Raw genomic sequence first — 11,366 nt, 5'->3', positions numbered from 1 at the left:
TTTTTGGGTTCATTGAGAACATGGTTGTTGTTCAATAATAAAATTATTCCTCAAAAATACAACTTGCCTAATAATTCTGCACTCCCTGTACACTCCCCTGTACTGAAACTTGTGTTATTCACTCTTTTTTTTTTTCTTTTCTGTTATCTTTTCTCTAGAGTGGCTGTTGTTGGAAATGTAGACGCTGGAAAGAGCACCCTGCTGGGAGTGTTAACCCATGGTGAGCTGGATAATGGCAGAGGTTTCGCTCGCCAGAAGCTCTTCCGGCACAAACATGAGATGGAGAGTGGGAGGACCAGCAGTGTGGGCAACGATATCCTGGGCTTTGATCAGGAAGGACAGGTGAGCTGCTGTCAGTTGTGAATGGGCAAAATCACTGGAGAAATGCATTTCTGTAGTGATCTTTCCTTATTTTTTGCATTTATTTAAAAGTTTTTGAGTACCAAATATCAAAAAAAACACTGCTCAGTGAAAGACTATTCAGATGGTAATTTTTCTTGTTAGCTTTATGGATTTATGTGAAATTATAATTGTGAAAGGTTTGATCACATTTAATTAACAGCATGTATTTTTCCTGCAGGAACATTTTTAAGCTTTCTTTCAAAGTTTCATCCTACTGTTTTTTTCTCACGTCCATTATAAGTAGGTTTTCTTTTCTGTCTGCTCGCTTCTTTAGGTGGTAAACAAGCCAGACAGCCATGGCGGGGGTTTAGACTGGACCAAGATCTGTGAGAAATCCTCCAAAGTCATCACCTTTATTGACTTAGCTGGGCACGAGAAGTACCTGAAGACCACAGTCTTTGGCATGACGGGACACCTGCCTGATTTCTGCATGCTCATGGTGAGAGAGATTGAAAGTTTATATTTAACTATTACCTGGCAAATCCTTTGTTACTTTTTTGTTCCTGTTTCTGCCCTCACATATTTAACCACTCATCTCTGTGTTTCTTGTCTCTCCATGTAGGTTGGCAGCAATGCTGGCATTGTTGGTATGACCAAAGAGCACCTGGGTCTAGCGCTGGCCCTAAACGTACCTGTGTTTGTTGTGGTTACCAAGATAGACATGTGCCCAGCTAACATCCTGCAAGGTAAATCCACTATCTCCAGCACAGCTGTATAACTGCTCTGTTCTACAACTTTAGGTCACAGTTTTGTAACTTCATGCTCAGTGTGAGAGGTTTTGCAAATTCAGCATAATCTCCATTCCCACAGCAATGTTTACAGCAACACCAAAGACCACCATTGTGTTGTTAAAGGCAGTAAATACTTTCACGCTTCATGGCTCTGCTTTAATTATGTTAAGGTAGGAAACTGGGCTCTAACTCAAAAAAAGCCTCTTTGGGAAGAAAATGAATAATATAAAGTAAATCGCTAGAACGCTTTTAAAGTGAAGCAAACTGAGAGAGAAGTTTACAAAAACAATAAACTACTGGAAGAGCACATAAAGGAAGTGATAGTAATTAAGAAATAACAAAACATGAATAAATATGCTTTTAAAGCAAAAGTAAATTAAAAGCAGTCTTTTTTTCCACTTAAAGCTTACTACTTTCAGTTTCCATCTCTTTAAATATGTCATTTATTTTCACTCTCAGGTTGTTTTGTTCAGATTTTGTCATGAGTGTTGTTTTTTGGGTTTAAGAAACTCAGGTTTGCTTGTGTTTGTCTGCAGAGACACTAAAATTATTACAGAGGTTATTAAAGTCACCAGGCTGCAGGAAAATCCCAGTGTTGGTGCAGAACAAGGATGATGTCATTGTCACAGCCTCTAACTTCAGCTCTGAGAGGTAAGACCAGAGAACAGGTGGGACGATGGGCGTGACTCTGCTGAGAAATAATAACAGAATGGATGACAGTTGATTGACAGCATACTCACACAGTTAGAAATAATGTTTGATCTTTAAAATGTTCCTGCAGAATTAAGATTTTTGAATAAAATGCCAAAGACGTTTAGTGAAAGTAAGTCATAAAAACACTTACGGAGAACAGGATATCATATGCGCACTCTCCAGTATGCCAAATAAAACCGACTATATCAGCTTGACCCTTAATTTTACTTAATCATACGGTTTCCTGCCAAAAATAAAAGCGTATACATTTTGTCTGTGGGGAAATTGCTGGAGGAGTCCTCTTCAGCATGTAATGCTCATATGATCTCAGTGCTTTAACACATAGCTTTTTTCACATGGGTCATCTTGATTCTGTTTTCAAATCGAACCAATCAGCACACTGGTTTCTGTTTTTTGATCGGCCTCTGGTGTTTGTGTGTAGCCACGCCTGGGTGGTGCATTTTTATTTTAGGTTTATAAGTCAAGTGGGTATGCTGTTAAACAGCTTTCCCTTGCCTCTTTAATTTTTTCCTAAGATTTAATGTGTAAATATTCATGTGCTGGTTTATCAGTCCCTTTAAGGAATCTGCCATCCAGCCCAGTCTGTTAAACAGAATAGATTTTTTTTTTTCTTCATCATCTCTCTTTTTTGTCTCTCCTTCTCTCCAGGATGTGTCCAATATTCCAGATCTCAAATGTGACGGGGGAGAACATGGACTTGCTGAAGATGTTCTTGAACCTCCTTTCCTCTCGGACCACCTTTAGCAATGATGAGCCTGCAGAGTTCCAAATAGACGACACATACTCCGTACCTGTAAGAAATAGAGCACACACTCAGTTATACAGCCATGGATGTTCATTTCTTTACAATTAGTGTTTCAGTGCATGAAGAAGTATGCTAGCAAGGGCAACTAGATCAAAGACATTGTAGATAGAGGTAGATTTATTAATAATCTGTGTCAGTATAGTGCCTTTTTTTAGGGTTAAAAACTCAAATATGCAACAACAAATTTGAAACTGAAAGGTGTGGACAAAGTTGTTGTTAATGGTGATTTAATGGTGGTCTTATTTTGAGCATGATGTGGCTGTGAGAGTTGCTTCTAGGAGTCTTATATTTTCTGAGTGCCAGTGGGAGATCTTATCAGAATGAGTGTATCGTTGAGGCGTGTAGAAGGGCCAAAGCTGGGAGCAAAAGGAGTTGGGTTTCTTCCTGTAGTTCCTGCATGTTTGTATGAGTCCTCAGCCCCAGTGTTAAGAACCACGCCCTGCATCGCCCTGTTTAGTTTCTTTCTGATCAAGTTTTTATTTGCATTTTATTCCTCAGTCCCACCTTTTCAGCCCTGATGTGTTTCTTGTCTGTACACTCTTTTTTTTTTTTTTTTTTTTTTAAACTTTCTTCTCTTTCCCATCAACTCCCCAGTCAGAAGGCTGCTCCTCCCTGAGCCTAGTTCTGCCAAAGGTCACTTCTGTTAAAATGGAGTTCTTCCTTCCCACTGTTGCCAAGCGTTTGCTCATAGGAAGTAATTAGATTGAGTTTTTTTTTCTTTTTCTTTTAATGCATAATTTAGACTTCTGCGGTGAATGTTGTTAATTACTTGTGGTCATCTCCTATTTCAGTTTTCAGTAACAGCACAGTAACAGTCAATTTGATAAATACACAGAAAGGTGAAGGTTTGATAGTAAATAATGTTCTCTGTTCTTCTGTGCTTTCTAGAGAACATTTGCAATACATAGATTTCAGATTCATATGACAGACATGTTTGTAACAAAGCAGCACGTCTCTGAGTATACTGCACTCCACATTAGCTGCCCCAACCTCCAATACTTCACAAAGTCCTATCTAACAGAAGAGTCCAAAAGTATCATTTCTCTTTCACAGGGTGTGGGCACAGTAGTTTCAGGCACTACGTTACGTGGATTGATACGACTCAACGACACGCTCCTCTTAGGTCCAGACCCCCTCGGCACTTTCATCCCCATCGCAGTTAAATCCATCCACCGCAAGAGGATGCCTGTCAGAGAGGTTCGCGGTGGACAGACCGCATCCTTCGCCCTCAAAAAGGTCTGTGTGGAAATAATTTAGTTGAAACACAGCCATCATGACATATTTGAATTATTTTTACATATCAGTCCAAAAGACAGCATAAAAATAGCTCAAAGATGACTTGGCAAGAAGTTTTGAAAACTTCTGAAGAGGATAATTATTCAGAAACTTTGAGACGTTATATGCATATGAATTAGTTTCCTAACTTTAGAATCAGTTTTGTAATACATGCAAATCCCAAAGAGTGAAAGCAGGTAGTGTTCTGGCTCTAATTCAGTTTTGTCTTAACCAATCCCCCAGCTTCATTTCTTTTTCCTTTGTTCCTGCTGCTTTTTCCCCTCCTGTCTTCTCAGATCAAACGATCATCCATAAGGAAAGGAATGGTGATGGTTTCTCCCAAGCTGATGCCACAGGCCACCTGGGAATTTGAAGCAGAGATTTTGGTGCTTCACCATCCGACCACGATATCCCCGAGATACCAGGCCATGGGTTAGTAAATACAGACACTCACAAGTTTAAATAGCACCGATGGGCATCTGTGTGTCTTTGAATCCCTTTTCTAAGAGAAAAATACTGTCTGGCCAATCGGTAACTGTGCCACTCTCCCTCTGTATCATTAGTCCACTGTGGCAGCATTAGGCAGACAGCCACAATCCTGTCAATGAACAAAGACTGTCTGAGGACTGGGGACAAAGCCACGGTCCATTTTCGCTTCATCAAGACCCCCGAATACCTGCACTGTGACCAGAAGCTGGTGTTCAGGGAAGGACGTACCAAAGCTGTAGGCACCATTACAAAGGTACTGGGGCTTGTGCTTACCTTTCTGGTTCAGTGTAAACTCTTTAATTATCCTATAATTAATGTTATGTGAACACTGGTGTAACAAACACAAGGTTGTGTTTGCAATTTCAGCTTCTCCACTCAGTGAACACCCAGGCAGCTAAGGCCCAGCAGTCCAAATCTCAAGCCAGCAAAAAGAGTTCTAAAGAGGGCACAACCGCTAATGAGGACAGTGGATCAGCAGCACGGCCACCCAGTCCTACCACAGCGCAGCTACCGGTGAGTGAAACAGTACTCGGGGAATCCTTATGAGTGCATGTTTTACAGAAAACATAAGAAGTGACAAATTTCATCGGGTTGTTTTATGTGTCCAACAGTTAATTTTCCAGTGCTGAACTTTTGTTTTCCCTTCCGGGCACTAACACTGTCTGTATGCACTTATGACATTTGTCCTTGTGGTCTATCCTGTAATTCACCCTCTGAACACTGAGGTTTTGTTTTATCTGGAGCTGCAGAAATTCTGTTTTGGGTGCTTTCTTGAATTATTTAGCCACAGGCTTCCTGTTGGTCACAGTGACTGTCACTGACTCCCTCTCTGTGGCTGTAGTATTTCACCCTTCAGTTCTTGCCAACCACTTACTGTTGGTTGACACAAAAGTTATCACTACTAGTGCATTAGTGTGGTAATGTCACCACAGACATTAGATTTTCTATTACAGTCAACTGTGTGTTGGAAGACATCTTCTCTCTGCTCTTCAAAGTGCTTAAATCTGCTACTTAATGTCTACAACTTTCACATTATTGTTCCATTATTGTACTTTGACTTTCAATCATTTTATTGCCAACTTGCTCTCCTACCCTGTCCATCATCCTGCCTTCATCATCAGCCACATGTACCTCCACTCACCCCCTCCTCTGCCCTCTGATCCTCACCCGTCCTCACTGCTGTTTTCACTCTGCATTCCCGATCCTTCAGTTCTAACACTTTACTCTCTCGCTGTTATCTCTCTCTCCTCCCTCCCTGTCTTGGCATGCTGCGTCAGACAGTGGCAGAGGAGGAGGCTCTGTGTCATGATGGCAACAAAGAAAACAAGGTAAAGTTCCTGCAGACTGTGGGAGTGATGATGGTGTCTCCTTAGGTGTAGTTGTTCTGTTCCCTAACCCTCCCCAGGTTCTAAGCAGATGTTTTTTTTTTTTGCATGCATACTCTGCTTTAGTGCAGTTCTGCTTTATATTCACAAAATTTTCTCAGTCACACCAGGAAGCTGCTGTACTGCAAGTACAAGTGTTTGCTTACTGAACTGGACCCAAGTGAGATTAAAAGCTGTGGAGGTGCTAGAGGAAGAAAAATGAGCTTTTTCCCTAATTGTTCTTCTATTTTAAACTACACTCATTCTATATTCTCCCTGGTGAACGTACCAATTAGAAAAACACAACTTGTTTCTGTTAGCTTTTTAAATGTTACTTGTTACTAAAATGTTAGTAAAATTTGATTTTGTCAGACAGAACATTTTTGCAGTTACAGGATTTCCTGTGACCCCGTTTAAAACGAAGTAATTACACTTGTGTTAAATTAAACAAAAAAAGGGAAAAGGGCCTGTGTTTGTAAGGTGTTTACCCCATCCACTAAAATATCCCGGGCTAAAGTCTGAACTGTTCACTTTCCTTTTTGTTTGTTCCCCTCAGAGAACCTCTAAACTCGTTTTTACCCTCTTAACCTTTTTAAAGGAGTTCCTGTTGCTCTTAAGTGCATCTTAACGGTTTTGGATCAACAAGCTTTACCTGCCGCCTGTGCTTTATTTCAAACCTGATTTCACCTAACAGCTGGCTCACAGTGCTGTCTGTCCATCCACAGCTCAAGTCAGGAGGCGGGGGACGCAGGAGAGGTGGTCAGAGACATCGAGGGAAAGGTGTGAATGCCACGAATACAGCAGTGCCCACAGGAGCAGCGGGCACAGCCTAAAAGCACAAACATGGGTTTCTTCACAGCCCGTCATCATCATCGTCATCATCATCATCTCTTCACAAAGAGGAGGGAGAGTGACTGTGTGGGCCTCTTGCAGGTGTGCAAAGACTGGCCATGTTTCTTCATATAAAAACAAATAAATAATTAGTGAACAGTCTGAATCAAGAGAGTGACATATTTATCAAAAATGATATATATTTTTCTTGTTGGCTGATGAAGGTGATAGTTCTTTTTTTAAATTTGTTTTTCCAGGAGGTGTTTTATCTCATTTGTTTTTTCCCAGCTTCTAGCAGATGGATCAGTCACTCTCTCTGCTCTCTCCTGCCTCTTATGTTTTTTGTTTCCCCCCCTCGGTCAGCCTGCTTTTTCCTTATTCTACATTTCCTTGTGTTCTGTCATTAATGGGACTTTCTGAAGGCACCAGACTTGGAGTCTGCTAACATTGGTCAGTGAAGGAGGATTGTGTTCAGTAGTTGAAAATAGTTTTTAAGCTCCTGCTTACTGAAGCCAGCAGTATAAATGTGTATTTGGGATCCAGTGAGCTGAAAGGGATTTGATAGCAAGCGGTCGGCTGAAGCTGCTGCTGTGTTAGTTTAAGCTGACCACTGGTTTTGGGGTTTGGCTACAAACTGTTCTCTGGAAACCTACTGATGGATGTAAACTCTGTGGTTGTGTTACCCTCAGACTAGTTATGAATGCATCACTTATAATGAAACATCGGCTTGTACACAAAGTGCTCATGTAGCCGATGTTTAAACATGTTATAGAAGGAAATCTTCATCGACTTTTTCTAAGAGTCCGTGTTTCAGTTTTTCTAGTTTTTCATGAAGCCAAAAGAGAAAATTTCTGAATCATCCTTTTTTAACGTTGGAGTGTTGAGTTGACTACAAGTGCTTTTTGAACAAGCAAAGCAGGCAGAGGACCTTTGCACAGTTCCACTTTGATCCAGTATATTAAATGAAAAATCCAAAAGCTGATAAAGTCTTGTGCACAAAAACATCCATCAGGTATTTTACTAATTTAATTAAAAAAAAAACAAACTCTAATGATGTCAAAGCCAACACAGAACATGTTTCAGTAACTGAGGTTTTGCTGCACATTTTGTTTGTTCTTCATATAATTGAGAATTTTCATGTGAAGTCCAAATCAGGTGCAAAGCTTCACAAAAAACGTGGACAATCACCAGATTATGGTACACGTGTGCAAGTCACGTTGCATCCTGCCTTAACCTGACCTATACCCCTAATGACATCAAGCTAAAGTAAGCAACAGTAGACTACACCCTTTTTGCCACAGATGTTTTCCACTGGTTTTTATTAAAGTGGTTTCTCGAGTTGTCTTTATATTGGGAAGGTGACCGTGTTGGCAGTTGTCACAGTTTTGCAGCCCTCTGTTTCTTCTTTGGGGGGCATAGATCTCCCCTCACATTAGTATTAACTTAATGTTGATCAGTCTGGTCTGACAGTCCTTGAGCTACCAGCTTTATACGTCTCATAAGCACAATGAACTAAGAGCATTACTACCTTTCTCCCCCTTTAGATCTTACCAACAGTGCATGGATGTTTATCTGAAGAGACTGTTTGTGTGTACAGTTTGTTACATTTTTGGACAGTGACACATTTTTTTTCTCACTTTTACATCTTTTGAAAACAAGCTGCAATAGTAGAGCAAACCGTTGTGGTTACGCTTTGTTTCAACACCATGACTGCAGCTGTCTTCATAGGTCTTTCTGCCTTCATAGCTGATTCAGGTGATTGACTTAGACACTCCATGATATTGTACCTTTTCACCTTTAAACAGGTTATGCATTCAGTCAAAGTTATCTTTGTAAAAAAGAGAATGACCTTAGTAACAATTAAAACTGGACCACCAAACTAAAAAAGGTTGTAAAGGTCTGCGATCATCCAGGCAGATGTTCCTACAATAGATTCACTTTGTTCTTTTCGACCACATGTTGTGCCATCTACATTAAACGCCATACTTAAAATCATCTCCAGATCTTCGACAGGCTTCATTTATGGAAACAATAGCCCATGAGTGAATTGTTCAGTCACATTTCAACCTTTGAAGTTAAAGTGAGAGCCTTCGTGTTGTTTCCATCTTAACTGTTGTGGTGGCGCGTGGAGGCCGAACGGTGGGAGAGGTGTCACTGTCCAAAAATCTGTATGTGAGACGCAAGTTGTACATGCCGTTTAAATTAAGTGGTGCCAGTTTGTGTTCTAAATCCTTTTAAATAAAGATGTTATTTAACAAAACGTGTTTTGATAATAAATAATTTAAAATAATGTCTTCAAGAACAAGTTTAGGAGGACTCTTTGGTGAAATTCAGAATTATATTTTATACTTTGTATGCTCAGAGGTGCTCCGTCCAGAATGTACCTTGCCTGTTACCTTTACCTGACAGGCTCCAGCCCCACCGTGACCCTGAGCTGGAGAAGCGGCCATGGATGGATGGGAGAAATTCCTCAGGGTGAAAGGTTGGACAGCGTCTACACAGCATAATGGATTTTTGGCTTCTATTACACAACCGTAAAGTTTTGTGATGAATTTGGTTACAAATATTACTCTGCTGACAAAAAAGGATCAAAAAACATTTTCCCATCTCAAGGGATGAACCAGTGCTGTATCTACACACTGTGTCTTATCTTTTGGACACTTTTACCAGCAGCCTGTCACAAAAACATAATTTATCTCATTTCTTTAGTCGAATTGACAGAAATTGCCAAATACAGCACGTTTTACATCAACAAAGTGATCCCCAAACAGCCGTTAGCTGAAAACCTGGCACATCTCGCCATGCCAGTCGATGTGGCCTCCTTCGGACAACATCACTGTAATGCCATGAAGAAGAATTTGGATATCCATTCAAGTTTGTTTTCAGCAATGTTTGTGTTTATGTCAGCAAGAAAAGAATTCAAAAATGCAGCATGCAAGTGATAATATACCTGCTGCTGGGGTCAAACATTCAGTGGAAGAATATAAAATAAACATTGTGAAATAGGAAACAGACACTGGTGGTTCTACTGTTCTTCTGTTTGCAGTTTTAGAATATTTTAGTGTTTTACGGCAGTCTGAATTTAGGACATTTGTATTTTCATTTGTTGATTACGCTTAATGCTTATACACATTTGTAGCAGGAATGACCCACGCTCAGCAATGTGACTGCAAAGGTTTATTTACAGTGTGCCTTTCAGTGCTGTTGCGTTACCGTCAGCAGCTTTTCGGCTCCTCATTGCGTGGCAGCGCCTTCCTCTCACTGCTCCTGCTATGGTCTCTCCTCCTCTCTGGCCCCAGCGGCTGCACGATTAGTGTTTTCAGCCTCCCCTGAAACCACACCCTTAACCTGCTGCTCCACCCCTCCCCTGCACCTGAGCCACCAAACACAACATGAAAAATGGCTGAACAGTGAATCAGTTTCTTTGGAAATTGATTAATACTTTTTCAGCTCTTTCAGCCAAGTCTGGTTCTGCTGGCAATTTCTTCCTGTTAGAAGGGAGTTTTTCCTTCCCATGGTTGCCAGTTGTTGGGCTTTTCTCTGATTTGTCTGTATTACTGTCTTTACCTTACAGTAAAGTGCCTGGAGAGAACTGTTGTTGTGATTTGATGCTGTATAAATAAAATTGAACTGAATTTTAGAAAAACAAAAGTTGGTGTTTCGATCACCTTCAGTTTGTCACCTTAAATAAACCAAAACTGAAGCGTTCCATCTTCAAGTCCAGGTTATGTTGGTGTAGGCCCAATTCTACTGTTTATAGCAATTTACACTGCAAGTTACATACATGCATTCATCATTCAGCAGTCATGATATTATTTCACATTCTATTGTGTAAATTCACTAATTTGAAAATCCACTGCACAGATTATTCTGGTCTCTATTCATGTATTGAGAGAGAAAATCGTTTACATTCTCCATCAATTTACTTTTCTCATTAGGGTGCTTTTTTTGAGTGGCCTCACTGGTTCTCATGAAGGCCTTTTCTTGTTTAACATATACTGTAGAACCTGCAGCCAGCATTGTCCCACCGTAAAGCCCTGTTATCTTCCTCTTTCCATACAAATACCCAGTGAATATGCACTTGGGCATTTTTTAAATGTGAATTGAAATTAGAACTTGGTAAGTAATACCGTAATACACCGACAGCCTCCTTACACTGTCTGTCATGCTTTCACCGTCTGCTTTAGGCTGGCTTTACTGGGACATAACTGATTTGTTAATTATCAACTAAAGCCAGCCTCCACATCCCCCTTTGCCTTGTGTACTAGCTTTGCACATGTCAGCCTTTTCCCTGTAGGCTATTCCTACTGTGTACCCCCCGTGATGCTGTCCGCTTCACAAATTAACCTCAAGATGTGGTCTCGAAGCTCCTGACAGATAACTCATGTTGGGATATGACCTGTTTTCTTAAATCTAATTTGCCATTCAGTCCACGCCTTTAGCTCTAACTTTTTTAAATTGGTTTTTGTTTTTTTGTTGTTGTTTTTTTAGAACATATTTCAGTTTTGGTGCAAATGTGTGTTAGTGCTGGTTACTGTTAAGCTTCAGCAACTAGTAATGCAAACACAGACTGTATCTCCTCATCATGCTGAAGTGAACCTTACACCTGAATGTGACGGTGAACCCGTTCCCGTTCATTTACTGAACAGGCAGATAAACAAAAAGTAAACTGCTCATATCATTAAATAATGCTGCCTTCTTCTGTGCCTTCACGCTTGCCTCGAGCTTAATTTTTTGCTTGTCAACACTTTCCCG

General features: G+C 40.5%; 1 protein-coding gene across 4 annotated transcripts in view; it reads left to right on the top strand.

Moving 5' to 3' along the window:
• Positions 1-8,871, top strand: part of LOC102291158 (GTP-binding protein 1) — a 16,085-nt gene extending 7,214 nt beyond the window's left edge. For 3 of the 4 annotated variants that reach the window (XM_042226699.1, XM_042226701.1, XM_042226700.1), the window contains 11 exons: positions 159-342; positions 677-841; positions 965-1,088; positions 1,670-1,784; positions 2,496-2,640; positions 3,706-3,888; positions 4,224-4,359; positions 4,491-4,669; positions 4,783-4,929; positions 5,694-5,744; positions 6,506-8,871. In XM_042226699.1, the coding sequence (XP_042082633.1) occupies positions 159-342; positions 677-841; positions 965-1,088; positions 1,670-1,784; positions 2,496-2,640; positions 3,706-3,888; positions 4,224-4,359; positions 4,491-4,669; positions 4,783-4,929; positions 5,694-5,744; positions 6,506-6,613 (1,537 nt within the window). In that variant the 3' untranslated portion in view covers positions 6,614-8,871. The remainder of the gene's footprint in view (positions 1-158; positions 343-676; positions 842-964; positions 1,089-1,669; positions 1,785-2,495; positions 2,641-3,705; positions 3,889-4,223; positions 4,360-4,490; positions 4,670-4,782; positions 4,930-5,693; positions 5,745-6,505) is intronic. The other variant, XM_005936829.3, reaches the window with a different exon arrangement.
• Positions 8,872-11,366: the final 2,495 nt, after the last annotated feature.

Source organism: Haplochromis burtoni, unplaced genomic scaffold (assembly GCF_018398535.1).
Source record: "Haplochromis burtoni strain Fernald_Lab_line unplaced genomic scaffold, NCSU_Asbu1 Contig_223, whole genome shotgun sequence".
Lineage (NCBI taxonomy): Eukaryota > Metazoa > Chordata > Actinopteri > Cichliformes > Cichlidae > Haplochromis > Haplochromis burtoni.
Note: the sequence above shows the minus strand (reverse complement) of the source record. Positions and strands in the feature narration are given on the sequence as shown.